The sequence below is a fragment of the Somniosus microcephalus genome, chromosome 26 (assembly GCF_052327205.1).
Source record: "Somniosus microcephalus isolate GS21.2 chromosome 26, FLI_Smic_1.0, whole genome shotgun sequence".
NCBI lineage: Eukaryota > Metazoa > Chordata > Chondrichthyes > Squaliformes > Somniosidae > Somniosus > Somniosus microcephalus.
This window is the reverse complement of record NC_141012.1, coordinates 2338196-2358796: the sequence shown is the minus strand read 5'-3', so window position 1 is coordinate 2358796 and position 20601 is coordinate 2338196. Positions and strand designations below refer to the sequence as shown.

The 20601-nt window shown below is 50.5% G+C and overlaps 1 protein-coding gene across 3 annotated transcripts in view; it reads right to left on the bottom strand.

Moving 5' to 3' along the window:
* Positions 1-13484: 13484 nt before the first annotated feature.
* The window catches only part of c1qtnf5 (C1q and TNF related 5), a 71957-nt gene continuing 64840 nt past the window's right edge, over positions 13485-20601 (bottom strand). For all 3 annotated transcript variants that reach the window (XM_085967659.1, XM_085967657.1, XM_085967656.1), the window contains 2 exons: positions 18943-19186; positions 13485-14221 (listed from right to left, as the gene is read on the bottom strand). In XM_085967659.1, coding sequence (XP_085823785.1) covers positions 13704-14221; positions 18943-19186 — 762 coding nt within the window. In that variant the 3' untranslated portion in view covers positions 13485-13703. The remainder of the gene's footprint in view (positions 14222-18942; positions 19187-20601) is intronic.

Here is a 20601-nt window from a genome sequence, read left to right as displayed (position 1 = left end):
CCCAGTTCCCAACAGACAGATGGAGGAATGAGCCACAGGGATTGTCACCCAGCCGTGTTGCACTAGTGCCACCTAGCAGATGGTTATGGAACAGCATTAGGGTCCTCAAGAAAATAACTGAAAACCCAAAATATAAACATTGATCGATTGCTTACATTTTTGCCCATCCGAATACAGCAATGGCTTCTCTTCACTCTCACCACACAGCCACATCTGGGGTCCCCCAAGGATCAACCCTTGCTCTCCTTCTTTTCCTTACCTACCTGCTGCCCTGAGCAACATCATCGAAAGACACAGGGTAAGCTTTCACACACGTACGCTGCTGATACTGAGCTCTGTATCTCCAGCACTTCTCTTGACCCCTTTGCTGCTACAGTCCTTGTCTAACATCAGGTCCTCCATGTGTCAGGACTTCCTCCATCTCAACATCAGGAAGACTGAAGCCGTTGTCCTTTCTGTGATAAGGGCTACTAATTTCCACCTCTGCCTCTTCCTTAAAGCTTCCAGTGCTGACATCATTCTCACTTCCAGATGAGACTATTCCAACCCTTTCCTTGCTGGACTCCAATCCTCCACCTTCCATAAATTCCTCCTTGCCCAAAGCTCTGCCACACGAATCGTGTCCTGCAAGTGCCCCGCTCGCCCATCACCCCCATCTGTGCTGACCTACACTGGGTCTCCGTCCCAGATTTAAAGTCTTTGTCCTCATCTATAATTCGTTCCAAGGCCTTGCTCCACTCTAACTGTGTAATCTCCTCCATTCCTCTGCCTCCTGCCTTCTGTGCATTCCCCCGGCTCCCCCGTTCAAACATCGTCCCCCACCCCATTGGAGGCAGGCCTTCAGCTTCCTCGATCCTACTCTGGGATTCCCCCTCCCCCAGAATTTCACGGCACCATCCCATCCATCTTTAAAAGTCTTCTCGTAACCCACCACATTAACCTAAGGAATCCATGGGGGAGTGGGTTTCACCGCTTGACGCCAGCCCACAGCCTCCTCCCTCGTAGGATGAGGACTGGCACTGACTGAGCTGCGTTGGGCGGGGATTGGGAACCTGTCTGGGAGTTTAATACCCATGTGCAAGATTCCTTCAGTGCCTGGATTATTCAGTGGGAAACTGATTACATAGGATTACAGAGGATATACGGCACAGAAACAGACCATTCGGCCCAACCAGTCCATGCCGGCGTTTATGCTCCACTCGAGCCTCCTCCCATCTTTCCTCATCTAAATCTATCAGCATAACCCTCTATTCCCTTCTCTCTCGTATGTTTGTGCAGCCTCCCCTTAAATGCATCGATACTATTCGCTTCAACCACTCCCTATAGTAGCGAGTTCCACATTCTCACCACTCTTTGGGTAAAGAAGTTTCTTCTGAATTCCCTATTGGATTTCTTGGTGACTATCTTATATCGATAGCCTCTAGTTTTGCTCTTCCCCACAAGTGGAAACACTCTTGCTGTATCCACTCTATTAAAACCTTTCATAATTTTAAAGACCTCTATTAGATCACCCCCAGCCTTCTTTTTTCAAGAGAAAAGAGACCCAGCCTGTTCATCCTTTCCTGATAGGTGTACCCTCGCATTTCTGGTATCATCCTTGTAAATCTCTGCACCCTCTCCAGTACCTCTATATCCTTTTTTTAATATGGCGACCAGAATTGCACACAGTGCTCCAAGTGTGGTCTAACCAAGGTTCGATACAAGTTTAGCATAACTTCACAACTTTTCAATTCCATCCCTCTAGAAATAAACCCCAGTGCTTAGTTTGTTTTTTATGGCCTTGTTAACCTGCGTCGATGCTTTTAGTGATTTGTGTATTTGTACTCCGAGATCCCTTTGTTCCTCTACCCCATTTAGATTCTTATTTTCCAAGTGATAAATGACCTCCCTATTTTTCTTACCAAAATGTTATACCTCACATTTATCTGTGTTGAATTTCATTTGCCAATTATATGCCCATTCTGCAAGTTTATTAATGTCCTCCTGTAATTTGTTGCAGTCCTCCCAATTTGGTGTTGTCTGCAAATTTAGAAATTGTGTTTTTGATTCCAAAGTCTAAATCGTTAATGTAAATTGTGAACAGCAGTGGTCCCAGCAATGATCCTTGTGGAATCTGGTGGCAAAAACAGGAAGGCAGATTATTATCTGAACGGCAATAGATTGGGAAAAGGGGAAGTGCAGTGAGACCTGGGTGTCCTCGTGCACCAGTCGCTGAAGGTAAGCATACAGGTGCAGCAGGCGGTTAAGAAGGCAAACGGTATGTTGGCCTTCGTAGCGAGAGGGTTTGAGTACAGGAACAAGGATGTCTTGCTGCAGTTGTACAGGGCCTTGGTGAGACCACACCTTGAGTATTGTGTGCAGTTTTGGTTGTCTTATCTGAGGAAGGATGTTGCCATGGAGGGAGTGCAGCGAAGATTCACCAGACTGATACCTAGGATGGCAGGAATGATGTATGAGGAGAGATTGGGTCGATTGGGCTTATACTCGCTGGAGTTTAGAAGAATGAGAGGGGATCTCATTGAAACTTATAAAATTCTAACAGGACTAGACAGACTGGATGCAGGAAGGATGTTCCCGATGGCCGGGGAATCCAGAACCAGGGGTCACAGTCTAAGGATAAGGGGTAAGCCATTTAGGACAGAGATGAGGAGGAATTTCTTCACCCAGAGAGTGGTGAACCTGTGGAATTCTCTACCACAGAAGGCAGTGGAGGCCAATTCATTAAATATATTCAAGAAGGAGTTGGATATATTTCTTAAGGCTAAAGGGATCAAGGGGTATGGGGAGAAGGCAGGGACAGGGTACTGAATTTGGATGATCAGCCATGATCGCATTGAATGGCGGAGCAGGCTCGAGGGGCCGAATGGCCTACTCCTGCTCCTATCTTCTATGTTTCTATGTTTTTTAACACCACTTCCCACCTTCTGCCACTGTGAATAGCTACCCTTTACTCCCCCTCTCTGCTTTCTGTCTTGAAGCCAGCCAGCAATCCATTCTGCTACTTGTCCCCTGACTCCACATTCTCTGACCTTGTTCATCAGTCTATTATGTGGTACCTTATCGAAGGCCTTTTGAAAATCTAGATAAATTACATCTACTGCATTACTCTTGTCTACTCTCTCTGTTTCCAGAGAATGCTGCAATGAAGAGTCAGAGATAAAGGTCAGGTTACTGTAGGACCCCAGTGTTGGAGCACATTCCAAAACACTTTCTTTAAATAACACTGAGCATCACAAGGAGTTCTGGGAAGGTCCCAATGAGGTGTTACAGCCAGTCCGAACAGCAGCCAGTTGCATGTTTTTACAGAAAAGTTCTCCTAACTTAAGAATTTTTAGAAATGGGAAAAGGCCACTAGACCCAACACGCCCATCCCATTCTGAAGGATTAATTCCCCACCCACTATCCCTCAATCCCGTCTCGCTAGAAAATTGCAGCTATTTGTCTCTTCAAACCATTTATACTGGCCTCTTCAATGCGCTTCCCTGCTAACTTCTTTCATAGGAATTCAATCAGCACCACCACTATGTTTTTTGTTATTTATTGCCCCATCCCTAATTGCCCTTGCTAGGCCATTTCAGAGGGCTATTAAGAGTCAACCACATTGCTCTGAGTCTGGAGTCACATGTAGGCCAGACTGGGTAAGGACATCTATGACAGTAGTAGTTACATGGTCACCATTACTTATACTAGCTTTTTATTCAGATGTATTTATTACCTGAATTTAAATTCCCCAGCTGCCGTGGTGGGATTTAAACTCATGTCTCCAGATCATTAGTCCGGGCCTCTGGATTACTAGTCCAGTAATATGATCACTAGGCTACTGTACCCTGTTGTGTCTATCATTGTCTAACAACCTGTGCCATGAATAACAGCGCTGATCAGGAACCTCCCGCCAGTGCAGGGGACAGGGGAACAGTCTGGTTATTAATGTGATGGCTCTTGCTAGTTTTGAAGTATGAATTTAGACAATGGTTAGATATGAAAATAAAATTTAAAACCTCTTGTTGAAACAAATGATTTCTGCCTCTATCACTGTTTCTGAACAGATTTGGAAAGTTATTGAAAAAATGAATGGCAGAATAATTGCTGCAAAATCAGCCACCATTTGCTGGTGGTTTTCAGACAGGCTCACAGCACTGCCCGTGGGCAGTTAGTGGTATTGCAGCTACTGGCCTGAAATTAAAGTAAATAATTAATAATTCCACGATACGACTGTACAGTGACCTTATATTAAAAAAATATTCAATTTATCATTTTACATGTCCCCCTCCTCTCCTGAAGACACTGACTGTTGCTGGGGTTCGGTTCCATGTTGCTGATCACCCTCCAGTAACCCCAAATCACTGTTCCTCATGTGTCGGCCTGGACAGAGTGTCAGCAGGCATTTCAGCAGCAGGGGGAATCGCAGCATAGCCCAGTACCGTCCTCTCATAGTGATCGCAGGGGTTAGTGCCCAACATACACAGCCAACGGAAAAGGCTTTATTGCATCTGAAAGGAAGTCTGCAGTTCTCTGTTGCAACTTACACTGACTATAGTATATTGAGCATACAGCATTGGGAAGGATGCATTACTGACATACTTTCAGACTGCACAGAATCCAACCCGTAATTCAGGAGTGGTCCAAGTAGATATAAATGAGGTATTTTTGCCATGTGATGCTTGCTGTCACTGCCAGACTCTTTGGGTTATTCTCCATTCCTGTTTAACACAGGAAAGGAATTTTGAAATTTAGAGAATATTGGTAGAGTGAGGCACTTTAGGTGTAGCTTGCTCAGTAACTTGGGGGGTGATTTTGTCAACGGGGAGCTTTTGGAGGCGGGACTCCCACTTGTCGGGTTTCAGTCCCGCCTCCATCAACTTCTGGCCAACCCACGCTATTTTCCCTTGATTGCCCTTGTTAAGCTCACCCTGCGGGCTTAGCAGGCCAATTAAGGGAAAACCGGTTGCAGAGAACGTCAACGTATGACGTTTCATCTGTCAACATTTTTGACAGATGAATTGTCATCATTTGACAGCTCTGTGAAGCTGTCCAACAGTGACATTCTCTGTAGTTTGATGAGGTCTTGAATCAAGATCTCATCAAACCTCTTTCTTTTGCAGAATTGAGATGGTTGTATGTGTCATCTCTACCGCGGAGGTCCGAGACTCTCCGCATACCCACTGACTGAAGCCTGCAGGAAGAAACAAAGGTAAGTACACTTTTCCTAACACTTTGCACTTACCTCAGATACTCACCTCTCCACACTTGCACCCATCACTCACCTCCACAGCACACTTTCGGACCCCCGCAGACCCCCGCAGACCCCCGCAGACCCTCTACTTGCCTCGGTGACCCTGGCGGGGTTCGGAGCCTTCGGGAAGCCTGCACTTGTGTGGGTAAAAAGGGGAGAATCCTATTTGCTGCCTGTTACCAGGCAGTTAATAGACTTTAATCCCTTCCCACCTCCAAGGAGACGGGTCCCGGCGCGGGACGGCTACCCGCCTCCTGGCAAGATGGCATGGAGGCGGGGTGCACCCACCCCCAAATTCTGCTATTTTCCTGGCAGTCACACCTCCAAACCTGCCCCCCCAGGGCTGGCAAAATCGCCCCCTTGGTTTGGAGAGGTTTAAGCAGAGTGCTGCACAATATTCCCTCGAATTTTTTTTGGGGTGCACGGTCCCTTTAACTGGCTGCGAGACCCATTCAAATTTTTGCGCATGCATGGTTTCTTGCATTAAAAAGCCGGTACGGGGCCTGCGCAGGACCTCCAGACCGCTGCACAGGCGCGCAGCTTAATGGGAACACTGGTGCTGGGGTTACATACTTGTCTCACACAAACTTTCTAACAGGGCTGGAGGAGGTTACAGAGATAGGGTGGGACAAGGCCATGAAGGAATTTAAACATGAGGATGAGAATTTTAAATTCGAGGCATTGGGGAACCGGGAACCAATGTAGGTTAGCAAACACAGGGGTGATGGGTGAATGGGACTTGGTGCGGGTAAGGATACAGGCAGCAGCGTTTTGGGTGAGCTGAAGTTTATGGAGCATGGGAGTTCGGCCAGGAGAGCATTAGAATAGTCAATTCTGGAGGTGACAAAGGCACAGATGACGGTTTCAGCAGAGGCAGGTGATGTTACAGAGGTGGAAGTATATCAGAAACTCTGCTTGGGCTCGAATGGGAGCTCAAGGTTTCAAACAGTCAGGTTCAGTCTGAGACAGTGGCCAGAGATGAAACAGAATCAGTGGCTCAGGAAAGGAGTTTGTGGCGGAGGCTGAAGACCATGGCTTCAGTCTTCCCAATGTTTAACTGGAGGAAATTGTGGCTCATCCAGGACTGGATGTTGGTCAAGCAGGCTGACAACACAGAGGCAGTGGAGGGGTGGTGAGGTAGAGCTGGGTGCTGTCAGTGTACATGTAGAAGCTGATCCCATGTCCTCGGATGATGTTGCCAAGAGGCAGCAGGAAGATGAGGGGACCAAGGAAGATCCTTGGGGGTCTCCAGAGGTAATGGTGTGGGGGCAGGAAGAGAAGCCATTGCTGGAGATGCTTTGGCTACAATCGGATAGTGGAACCGGGTTAAGGCAGTCTCACTGAACTGGACAATGGAGGAGGACAATGGGGTCAATTATGTCGAAGGCTGCAGAGAGGTCGAGGAGGCTGAGGAGGGATAATGCACCATGGTCACAGTCACACAGGATGTCATTTGTGACTTTGGCTGGGGACATTTCAGTGCTGTGGTAGGGGTGGAAACCTGATTGGAGTGATTCAACCATGGAGCTGTGGGAAAGTTGGGCACGGATTTGGGAGACAATACATTCAAGGACTTTGGAGAGGAAAGAGAGGTTGGAGATGAGGCAGTAGTTTGCAAACAGAGAGTGATTGAGGGTGGGTTTTTTGAAGAGGGAGGTGATGATGGCAGATTTGAAAGGGAGGGGGACAGTATTTGTGGAGCGGAAACAGTTTACAATGTCAGCTAGCATGGGGGTTCAGAAAGGGAAGCTGGGTGTTCAAGTTCAGTGAGAATGGGGTCAAGGGAGCACATGTTGGGTCTCGTGGACAAGATGAGCTCGGAGAGGGTTAGGGGAGATGGGACAGAAGCTAGAGCGAGACCTAGGATCAGGACTAGGGCAGAGAGGAGCCTGAGAGGTTTGGTTTGGTGGGCAAGGGGAAGGGGGGAAGCTGCAGAGGATGGTCTCAAGCTTAGTGACAAAGAAATCCATGGGCTCCTTACTTGTTGGAAATGAGGGTGGAGGGGGCAGGGGAGATGGGTTTAAGGAGATGGTTGGTAGTGGAGAAAAGAAGCTGCGAGTTATCTCTCCTCTCCAGCACGATCCTGGAATTATGGGCATTTTGAGCAGTGAGACTCAATAGTACTTTGTATGAATATGGGTAGGAGAGTTCATATGGAGGGAGAGATTGAGGGAGGACAGGAAGGAAGTGAATTCAGAGGAAAGAGGGCTAGGAGAGCTGGGATGGAGATTGAAATCACCGAGGATGAGGAGTCACTCAGTGCAGAGGCTGAGGGAGGAAAGGAGGGAAGATATCTTGAGGGGAGAAACCTGGGGTGTGGGTTTGAAGAGCAGTAGACAACGAGGATTTTAAAGGAGAGGCGAGGGGTGGACCTAGGTGAGGTGCTTGAAGGAGGAGGAGAAGGTTCCAGAGGAGTAAGAGGAGAGAACAAAGTATGACTTAACTGGGATCATACCTGGTCTGTGTGGTGCAGTAACACATAGGGCGGTGCATTTACCAATTGAACCACTGGGAGGAGCTCCTACCTACGAGTTTGGAATCACAAGGTTTGATTTTGTGAAGAAATGCCGGTTTACTGGTTTGCGGGTTTACCGGTTTGCGAGTTTGCGGGTGAACACTGCAAGGATCTCCACGATTCCACTTTACCAAATTCCACTGTCGTTTTGCCGTGCAACATTCGGACCTGCTTTTTCCTAAGTTTAGGAGCCAGCTCTCCTTTCCCTCCACACTTGCGACACTCAACTGGTCCACTCTCTGAACCCTCACACACACTCACACTCACACCCACTCACACTCACACACACTCACATTCACACTCACACCCACTCACACTCACACTCACACCCACTCACACTCACACCCACTCACACTCACACCCACTCACACACACACCAACTCACACTCACACCCACTCACACTCTCACTCACACCCACTCACACTCCCACTCACCCACTCACACACTCATACTCACACCCACTCACACTCACACCCACACACACCCACTGACACTCACACTCACACCCACTCACACCCACTCACGCTCACACCCACTCACACTCACACCCACTCACTCACACCCACTCACACTTACACACACTCACACTCACTCACACCCACTCACACTCACTCACACCCACTCACACCCACTCACACTCTCACTCACACAACCACTCCCACACACTCACACTCTCACACTCTCACTCACACCCACTCACACTCACACCCACTCACACTTACTCACACTCACACCCACTCACACTCTCACTCACACCCACTCACACTCACACCCACTCACACACACACTCACTCACACCCACTCACACCCACACACACTCACTCACACCCACTCACACTCACTCACACTCACACACACTCACTCACACTCACACCCACTCACTCACACACACTCACACCCACACACACTCACTCACACCCACTCACACCCACTCACACTCACACCCACTCACACTCTCACTCACACTCACACCCACTCCCACTCACACCCACTCACACTCACACACACTCTCACTCACACTCACACCCACTCACACCCACTCCCACTCACACCCACTCACACACACCCACTCACACTCACACCCACTCACACACACTCACACCCACTCACACTCTCACTCACACTCACACTCACACCCACTCACACTCTCACTCACACACACTCACACTCACACCCACTCACACTCACACCCACTCACACCCACTCACACTCACACCCACTCACTCACACCCACTCACACCCACACACACTCACTCACACTCACACCCACTCACACTCTCACTCACACTCACACCCACTCACACTCTCACTCACACCCACTCACACTCACACTCACACCCACTCACACTCACACCTACTCACACCCACTCACTCACACCCACACACACTCACTCACACTCACACCCACTCACACTCACTCACACTCACACCCACTCACTCACACACACTCACACCCACACACACTCACTCACACTCACACCCACTCACACTCACACCCACTCACACACACACACTCACTCACACTCACTCACACTCACACCCACTCACACCCACTCCCACTCACACCCAGTCACACTCACACTCACTCACTCACACTCACACCCACTCACACCCATTCACACTCACACGCACACCCACTCACACTCACACCCACTCCCAGTCACAGACACTCACACACACTCACTCACACTCACACCCACTCACACTCACACTCACACCCACTCACACTCACTCACACCCACTCACACTCACTCACACTTACACCCACTCACACTCAAACCCACTCACACTCACACTCACTCACACCCACTCACACACACTCACTCACACCCACTCACACCCACTCACACTCACACCCACTCACACACTCACTCACACCCACTCACACTCACTCACACTCACTCACACCCACTCCCACTAACACCCACTCACACTCACACTCACTCACACCCACTCACACTCACACCCATTCACTCACACCCACACTCACACCCACTCACACCCACTCACACCCTGCCTCACACTCACACCCACTCACACTTACACCCACTCACACCCACTCCCACTCCCACTCACACCCACTCATACTCCCACACACTCACACTCACACCCACTCACACTCACTCACACCCACTCACTCACACTCACACCCACTCACTCACACCCACGCACTCACACCCACACCCACTCACACCCACACCCACTCACACGCACACCCACTCACACGCACACCCACTCACACTCACACCCACTCACACTCACACACACTCTCACTCACACCCACTCACACTCACTCACACCCACTCACTCACACCCACTCACACTCTCACTCCCACCCACTCACACTCACACCCACTCACACCCACACCCACTCACACCCACACACACTCACTCACACTCTCACTCACACTCACACCCACTCACACCCACTCCCACTCACACCCACTCACACTCACACCCACTCACTCACACCCACTCACACCCACTCACACTCTCACTCACACCCACTCACACCCACTCACACTCACACCCACTCACACTCACACCCACACACACTCACTCACACACACTCACTCACACACACTCACACCCACACACACTCACTCACACACACTCACACTCACTCACACCCACTCACTCCCACTCACACCCACTCACACTCACTCACTCACACTCACACCTACTCACACGCACACCAACTCACACTCACACCCACTCCCAGTCACAGCCACTCACACTCACACACACTCACTCACACTCACACCCACTCACACTCACTCACACCCACTCACACTTACACCCACTCACACTCAACCCCACTCACACTCACACTCACTCACACCCACTCACACTCACACACACTCACTCACACCCACTCACACTCACACCCACTCACACACTCACTCACACCCACTCACACTCACTCACACCCACACTCACACCCACTCCCACTAACACCCACTCACACTCACTCACACCCACTCACACCCACTCACACTCACACACACTCACTCACACTCACACCCACTCACACTCACACACACTCACTCACACTCACACCCACTCACACCCACTCACACTCACACCCACTCACACACTCACTCACACCCACTCACACTCACTCACACTCACTCACACCCACACCCACTCCCACTAACACCCACTCACACTCACTCACACCCACTCACACCCACTCACACTCACTCACACTCACACCCACTCACACCCACTCACACTCAAACCCACTCACACTCACTCACACCCACTCACACTCACACACACACTCACACCCACTCACACTCACTCACTCACACCCACTCACACTCACTCACACCCACACTCACACCCACTCCCACTAACACCCACTCACACTCACTCACACCCACTCACACTCACACCCACTCACTCACACCCACACTCACACCCACTCACACTCACACCCACTCACACTCACACCCTGCCTCACACTCACACCCACTCACACTTACACATAGTCACACCCACTCCCACTCACACCCACTCACACTCCCACACACTCACACTCGCTCACACTCACACCCACTCACACTCACACTCACACCCACTCACACCCACACCCACTCACACTCACACCCACTCACTCACACTCACACACACTCACTCACACCCACGCACTCACACCCACTCCCACACACACCCACTCACACTCACACCCACTCACACTTACACCCACTCACACACACTCACTCACACCCACTCACACTCACACCCACTCACACACTCACACCCACTCACACTCACAGCCACTCACACCCACTCACACTCACACCCACTCACACTCACACCCACTCACACTCACTCACACCCACTCACACTCACTCCCACTCACACTCACTCACACCCACTCACACTCCCACTCACACCCACTCCCACCCACACCCACTCACACTCACACCCACTCACTCACACCCACTCACACCCACACCCCCACTCACACCCACTCACACTTACACCCACTCACACTTACACCCACTCACACCCACTCACACTCACTCACACCCACTCTCACTCATACTCACTCCCACCCACTCACACTCACACTCACTCACACCCACTCACACTCACACCCGCTCCCACTCACACTCACACTCCCACTCACACTCACACCCACATTCACACCCACTCACACTCACACTCACTCACACCCACTCACACTCACACCCACACTCACACTCACACCCACTCCCACTCACACTCACTCACACCCAATCACACTCACTCACACCCACTCACACTCACACCCACTCACACTCACACCCACTCCCACTCACACCCACTCACACCCACTCACTCACACCCACTCCCACTCACACCCACTCCCACTCACACCCACTCCCACTCACACTCACTCACACCCACCCACACCCACTCCCACTCACACTCACTCCCACTCACACTCACTCACACCCACTCACACTCACACCCACTCACACCCACTCACACTCACACCCACTCCCACTCACACCCACTCACACTCACTCCCACTCCCACTCACACTCACTCACACCCACTCACACTCACACCCACTCACACTCACACCCACTCCCACTCACACCCACTCACACTCACTCACACTCCCACTCACACTCACTCACACCCACTCACACTCACACTCACACCCACTCACACTCACACTCACTCACACTCACTCACACTCACACTCACTCACACCCACTCACACCCACTCACACTCACCCATCTGCCCCTGTCCAGGCCTCACACCACCTTACTTGGTGGGTTAGGTGGTTCGGATAGCTCAGTTGCACGCCCGGTGCATGCCTGCCCCCTTGGCAGGGTCCCATGTCAGTGAACAGGATGGGAGCCTTGGTCTTTCTGGTTGAACAGCAGAGAGAAGGCCCCAGGCCCATAGATCTATGGGGAGACTTAAGAGAAAGGGTGACCTTTCTGCCTGGCCCTTTCAGACCCCCTGATTTCAGGGTTCCAGGCACAAAAAAGGGAAAAAGAACTTGCATTTCTATAGCGCCTTTCACAGCCTCAGGAAGTCCCAAAGCACTTTACAGCCAATGAAGTATTTTGAAGTAACAACAGAAAATGCTGGAAAAACTCAGCAGGCCAGGCAACATCCGTGGAGAGAAATTAGAGTCAACGTTTCGGGTCAAAACCCTTTTTCAAAAGTATTTTTGAAGTGTAGTCACTGTTGTAATGTAGGGAACGTGACAGCCATATGCGCACAGCAAGATCCCACAAACAGCAACGTGATAATGACCAGATAATCTGTTTTAGTGATGTTGATTGAGTGATTAAATATTGATCCCAGGACACCGGGGATAACTCACCTGCTCTTCTTCGAAATAGTGCCATGGGATCTTTTACATCTACCTGAGGGCAGACGAGGCCTCAGTTTAACATCTCATCCAAAAGATGGTACCTCCGACGGTGCAGAACTCCCTCAGTACTGCACTGAAGTCGGTTTAACACCAGCTTCATTGAGCAGCCCTCAGTCTGAGGGGAGGCTGAATCTGGAGGACCAGGAACACCTCCACCCGCCTCATTCTCACGACTGCTCCGGCCCTGCTCCTGTTGTAGGCCCCGGCCCAGGTCCGCCTATCCGAGGAAGCTCTTGGGTAACCGAAAGGGCAGATATGGAATGTAGGAGGTCTCCAGCTCCTTTTCATATGTTTACTACAATGCAGCTGAGCACTGCCCGGTGAAATATCAGGGCCAACACATTGTAAGACAAGGAAATAAGTGAAGACTAAAATAGGCTTCATTTTATAAACAGACAATGGATTGGTCTGGTTTACATTTTAGGAAAACTGGACAGATGGTGATCGAAAGCTGAGCAAAGCTCTGTACAAAGATGTAGTAAATCTCTAATGATGACGTGTTTAAAGTTCAGTTTGATGTAAAATATAATCCGTATATGATGCAGCAGTGACCACAAGTGATGGACATTAAACCAGGAATTGAGCATTTTTCCAGTCAGAATAGACTAAAAACCCGGTGAAGGTGCTGTCTGTCTTTGCACTGGAGTAAATCCCATTGTAGTCCCCCACCGCCACCTGCACCCACACCTGATCCTCGGGGTTCAGGCGCATGAGGGCTCCGCCCGATAGTGAGACAGGCTTCGGCCAGTTGCCGTAGTACTGGAAGAAGGACGAGATGGACACGTTGTTCTTCATGATGTCGAACTGCAGGCTGGTTTTGTAAACGGTGGAGTGAACCACGAAGTAGTAGAGCCCCGGGATCTCGCAGGTGAACTTTCCTGTCACTGGGTTGTAGTGTTGCTGATCATTGTGTATAACCACATCGAACCGGACTGGCTCCTCGAGCAGGGGGAAGATGTGGGTCTTGGAACGTTTCACACTGAATGCGGAGTTGTAGCTAAACACGCTGTCCCCTTTGACTCCCTTCTCACCTGTTGGCCCAGGTATCCCTGCAATACCCTGCGCTCCTATAGGCCCAGGAAAGCCTGAAAATAAAAATCGTGATTTAGAGTGTTACAGTTAGGATTCTCTGGTTCTTTCCCCACCCCCAGAGGAGGAGACCAGCAGCGCAGTAAAGTTACAACAATGGCCTGTCTCACTCAGAACCAAGGTCCACATCCAGCCCAGGGTGCTGAGGATGTTCTCTTGATATGGACTGAGTGGTACACTGGTTTAGGCTCTGTCCTCATGTTTCAGACTAGGATAAATCGTAGAAGTTTACACCGTACTGGGAGAATATTCGGCTTATCATGCCTATGCCAGCTCTCTGAAACAGCTCTCCACTTAGTCCCATTCTCATGCCCTTCCCTGCCCTTTCCCCCTGCCCTGTACAAATTTCCTTTATCAATTATTTATCCACTGCTCTTTCAATAGCTATTATGAAATCTGCTTCCACCACTTTTTCTGGTCAAGCATTCCATGTCTTAACCTTCTAGATAAAAGATAAATTCTCCTAAACTCTCCTTTCATTTAAATTTATCCCCTCTAGTTACTGACTCACTGACCAATGGAAATAGATCTCCTCTTCACCTTCTCTGCTCTAATGGAAAGAGTCCCAGTGTCTCTCGCCTCTGCTCATAACTAAAGCCTCCCATCCCTGGTATTATGCGGTGAATCTCTCCTGCACCCTCTCTGTAACCTTGACATCTTTCTCAAAGTGGGGGTGCCCAGCACTGGATGCAATATTCTAATTGCAGCCCAATCGATGGTGTTGACAGGTTTAGCGTCACATCTGCTTTCGTACTCGATGCCCCATTGATAAATACCAGGATCCCATGTACTTTATTTTAACAGCTTTATTAACTTGTCCTCTATAGTTAGGGAAGTAGCACTGAAAAAACTGGTGGAACTGAAAGTGAAAGAGGGACTGGGCTCTGGTGGCTGCACCCTAGAACACTGAGGGAAGTTGGAGAGGAAGTAGCAGAGGGTCTGAGCACAATCAGCCAAACATCCTTGGATGAAGGTTGTGACAGACGAGCCGAGGCTTCTCAATGCAACACCTCTGTTCAAAAAGGGGGGAAAGGGATAAACCAGGTAACTAGAGATCGATACGCCCAAGACCCATCTCTTGAACCTTTCATTCCCACTATCATACTCTCCTGTTAAAACCGTAGCAAAGTCCTCCTTTAGTATTTTTGCCATGAAGACACGAGACAAAAAATATGCATTGACCAGGAAATCAGCCATTGGTTTTATTCATAACCAAAACAGTATGGCCTAGAAAATGGTCTTGGGTGATGGTGCCCGTTCTACACAGCGCCTGATGTTCAGTTCCATTGCAGTTAATTGAGCTGAATATCAGGCGCTGTGTATAACGGGCTGCCCACCCCATACCACCCGTTCTGCGCCACTGCCCGAAACGATTTTCTAGGCATAAATCTATCAGGTGCGCCTTCACACTGAGATCATTTAATACAAGTAATCATGTGGACCATTTACACTCTGTTGTCTCTACCCTCAAGTGGACAAGTGTTGGAAGATAATGAATTAATTGGATTGGTTCTAGCCTGTAACTTAATCAATGGGTTCAGTTGATACCATAAACTAAAACACCCAATAAACACATGCCTGGGACTCTTGTCACACTCTGCACTTCAAATTAAAAGTCTTAACTCCTGTTAATGGCTCAGTGGGTAAATGCATGACCCAATGTAGCACAGAGCAGGAAGGAGTACGGTTCTGTCCCTGGTCTGCCCTGAGTTGATATAATTGTGGTCAGTGCTCCCGGGCTAAGGGCAGGAAGACTGAGTCAGGGTTCCTATTCCTGATCACTATCAGGTGACTTTTGCTGGAAAGTGCACACATGGACATAGGCCGGGACTGGGCTTGGTTGTTGGACATAGGCCGGGACTGGGCTTGGCTGCTGGACATAGGCCGGGACTGGGCTTGGCTGCTGGACATAGGCCGGGACTGGGCTTGGCTGCTGGACATAGGCCGGGACTGGGCTTGGCTGCTGGACATAGGCCGGGACTGGGCTTGGCTGCTGGACATAGGCCGGGACTGGGCTTGGCTGCTGGACATAGGCCGGGACTGGGCTTGGCTGCTGGACATAGGCCGGGACTGGGCTTGGCTGCTAGACATAGGCCGGGACTGGGCTTGGCTGCTGGACATAGGCCGGGACTGGGCTTGGCTGCTGGACATAGGCCGGGACTGGGCTTGGCTGCTGGACATAGGCCGGGACTGGGCTTGGCTGCTGGACATAGGCCGGGACTGGGCTTGGCTGCTGGACATAGGCCGGGACTGGGCTTGGCTGCTGGACATAGGCCGGGACTGGGCTTGGTTGTTGGACATAGGCCGGGACTGGGCTTGGTTGCTGGACATAGGCCGGGACTGGGCTTGGTTGTTGGACATTGGCCGGGACTGGGCTTGGCTGTTGGACATAGGCCGGGACTGGGCTTGGCTGCTGGACATAGGCCGGGACTGGGCTTGGCTGCTGGACATAGGCCGGGACTGGGCTTGGCTGCTGGACATAGGCCGGGACTGGGCTTGGCTGCTGGACATAGGCCGGGACTGGGCTTGGCTGCTGGACATAGGCCGGGACTGGGCTTGGCTGTTGGACATAGGCCGGGACTGGGCTTGGCTGCTGGACATAGGCCGGGACTGGGCTTGGCTGTTGGACATAGGCCAGGACTGGGCTTGGCTGCTGGACATAGGCCAGGACTGGGCTTGGCTGCTGGACATAGGCCAGGACTGGGCTTGGCTGCTGGACATAGGCCGGGACTGGGCTTGGCTGCTGGACATAGGCCAGGACTGGGCTTGGCTGCTGGACATAGGCCGGGACTGGGCTTGGCTGTTGGACATAGGCCGGGACTGGGCTTGGCTGTGATGCAGTCCACAGTCAAATAGTAGAAAGAAAAAACTGCAAATCAACAGGTCAGTCAGCATCTGTAATGAGAAAAGATGGGTTATGGTGTGGGGTGTGACCCCTCATTAGAAGTGGGGAAGGGTAACATCTGAAGCCCTTCAATCCTCCAAGAACTCTGCTTTCCTCCAATTCTGGCTTCTTGTGCATCCACCCCTCCCTTCGCCCCACCACTGGCGGCCGTGCTTTCAGCTGCCTGGGCCCTAAGCTCTGGAACTCCCTCCCTAAATCTCTCCTCCTTAAAACCTACCTCTTTGACCAAACTTTTGGTTACCTGACCTAATATGGCTTTATGTGGCTCGGTGTCAAATTTTGTTTCATAACACTCCTGTGAAGCACATTGGGACATTTTACTATGTTAAAGGCACTATATAAATACATGTAGTTGTTGTTGTTGTTAACTTCACTTTACAGAGTCCGACTGGCCAGCTGTGTAATTCCAGTAAATTCTGTTCTTATTCCACAGTCAAAGCCCCTGCCGACACTCACTGCACGGGGGGCACATATGCCAAGGGTGGCCGCTGGGGTGGGGGAGTGGACGGACAGGTGTCCCAACTAGAATCAGCACCTGCAGCAAAGGAGGGGGGAAAGCTGGGCTTCCCGATGCTGAGAGTCTGCGGCGGACTCTGTAAACAGAAGCAAGTGTAATTCCCGGGTCTCAGTCCAAGTACAGACACCATTTCAAAAGAAACGATGGGGATTCTTGATCCAAATAAAATAAATTGGGCCCAGGGGCGTGTTCCAACTTCCTTTAGAAAAAACAAAATAAATTGCCTAGACACTCCTCCCCCCCTTCTCTTACACTTCCAGCTGAATATAATTAAGAGAAATGAGTAATAAGCAACTAAACGCTTCTTGTAAACCCTGCACACATCCCTTAAAGAAAATAAAGTGTTTGAGAAAACTTTCTGTTTACGGGAGCAAGCTGTGATTTGTCAATCCAAGCAACACGATGATAAGTTGCGACGAAGTTTATTGTGCTGTGATATGTAAAGAAAATAAAAAATATCAAACTCTAGGATACTGGCCTCAGACGGAAGCTCCTCGGTGACATGGGCTGAGATGAAGCAATGCAGTGTTCAGGAAATGTTTCTATCAGAGGTGGCGATTATAATCGAAATACTGGAGTAAAGAGAAAACGCTGGAAAAACTCAGCAGGCCAGGCAACATCCGTGGAGAGGGAAACAGAGTTAACGTTTCAGGTCGAAACCCTTCTTCAGAACTGAAGAGGGGTTTTGACCTGAAACGTTAATTCTGTTTCTCTCTCCACGGATGTTGCCTGGCCCACTGAGTTTTTCCAGCATTTTCTGTTGTTATTTCGAATTTCCAGCATCCGCAGTATTTTGCTATGGTACTAGAGTAAAGAGACTGAGACGAGGAGCAGGGAGGGTTTGTGTCTTACACATGGCTGAATATTACACCCTGCCCCGTGGCCCTGCCTCTAATCTGGGAGGAACACTCTGGGGAGGAAGGGTGAAGAGCAGAGCCCAGCTCTCCGAGAACAGAAATCAAAACTAACCTCGACAACCCACTCGTTAGACAATTGCGATTTTTGTTTTGTTCTTCTTTCTCTCACTGATGTACGCGCCATGGGTGCCAGGAGTGCATCACCCGGGGGCCAGGACCGTGAGCGTTGGCAGGCAATTTGGCCATGGGGGGCATCACAGCTGAGTCAGTACTGTCTTCACCCAAACTTGCACTTTCGAACAAAAACTAGCTACCTTGAGGCTCTTTGGTTTAAAATTATTTCCTAATTACAGTTTGGTTACTATTTATAACGTGTTTATAACAGTGAGCTGTGAGACTAGCGGTCAGGAGCAGCACGAAAAGTGTCACGAGCCTTACCTTGTTTTCCTTCATCACCCTTCTCTCCGTGTGGTCCAGGCATTCCGTCCCTCCCATATCTCCCATCCCGCCCTGCCACCCCTGGATGTCCATTACGTCCCGGAGTTCCTGGAATTCCCGGATAACCAGCACAAAATCCGGAAAGGTTGTTGTCCTCAATGTTGGCTGAGGCACATGACAGCAACCAGAGCAACACTGGCAGGGTAACGGGAGTCATCCCAAGGCTCGGAGAGCAAATGCAACTCTGTAGAGAAAAAAAGGAATCACTAGTTAGGCCCCAGCTGGAGAACTGTGTCCAATTCTGGGCACTGCACTTTAGGAAGGATGTCAAGGCCTTGGAGAGGGTGCAGAGGAGATTTACTAGAATGGTACCAGGGATGAGGGACTTCAGTTACCTGGAAAGACTGGAGAAACTGGGGTTGCTCTCCTTAGAGCAGAGAAGGTTAAGAGGAGATTTAATAGAAATGTTCAAAATTATAAGGGGTTTTCACAGAGTAAATAGGGAGAAACTGTTTCCAGTGGCAAGAGGGTTGGTAACCAAAGGACACAGATTTAAGATAATTCGCAAAAGTAGCAGAGGGAAGATGAGGAGAAATGTTTTTACGCAGCAAGTTGTGATCTGGAACGCGCTGCCTGAAAGGGCGGTGGAAGCAGATTCAATAGTAACTTTCAAAAGGGAATTGGATAAATACTTGAAAAGGAAAAGTATGCAGGGCTACAGGGGAAGAGCAGGGGAGTGGGATTAATTGGACAGCTCTTTCAAAGAGCCAGCACAAACACGATGGGCAGAATGGTCTCCTTCTATGCTGTACGAGTATGATTCTATTTTAATTCAGACTTGTCTGGCTAACTTTTATATTCCACAAATTTGTATCCACTTTCCCAGTTTCCCTTGCTAGTGTCAGGGTGACGGGACGTGGGGGTGATGGAGTTTTGGGTTGACGGGGTGTGGGGGTGATGGGGCATGGGGTGACGGGACGTTGGGGTGATGGGGTTTTGGGTTGATGGGGTTTTGGGTTGACGGGGTGTGGGGTGATGGGCCGTGGGGGTGATGGGGCATGGGGTGATGGGGCATGGGGTGATGGGCCGTGGGGGTGATGGGGTTTTGGGTTGATGGGGTGTTGGGGTGATGGGCCGTGGGGGTGATGGGGTTTTGGGGTGATGGGGCATGGGGTGATGGGCCGTGGGGGTGATGGGGTTTTGGGTTGACGGGGTGTTGGGGTGATGGGCCGTGGGGGTGATGGGGTTTTGGGTTGACGGGGTGTGGGGGTGATGGGCCGTGGGGGTGATGGGGTTTTGGGTTGATGGGGTGTGGGGTGATGGGCCGTGGGGGTGATGGGGTTTTGGGTTGATGGGGTGTTGGGGTGATGGGCCGTGGGGGTGATGGGGTTTTGGGTTGATGGGGTGTTGGGGTGATGGGCCGTGGGGGTGATGGGGTTTTGGGTTGACGGGGTGTGGGGGTGATGGGCCGTGGGGGTGATGGGGTTTTGGGTTGATGGGGTGTTGGGGTGATGGGCCGTGGGGGTGATGGGGTTTTGGGTTGACGGGGTGTGGGGGTGATGGGCCGTGGGGGTGATGGGGTTTTGGGTTGATGGGGTGTTGGGGTGATGGGCCGTGGGGGTGATGGGGTTTTGGGTTGATGGGGTGTTGGGGTGATGG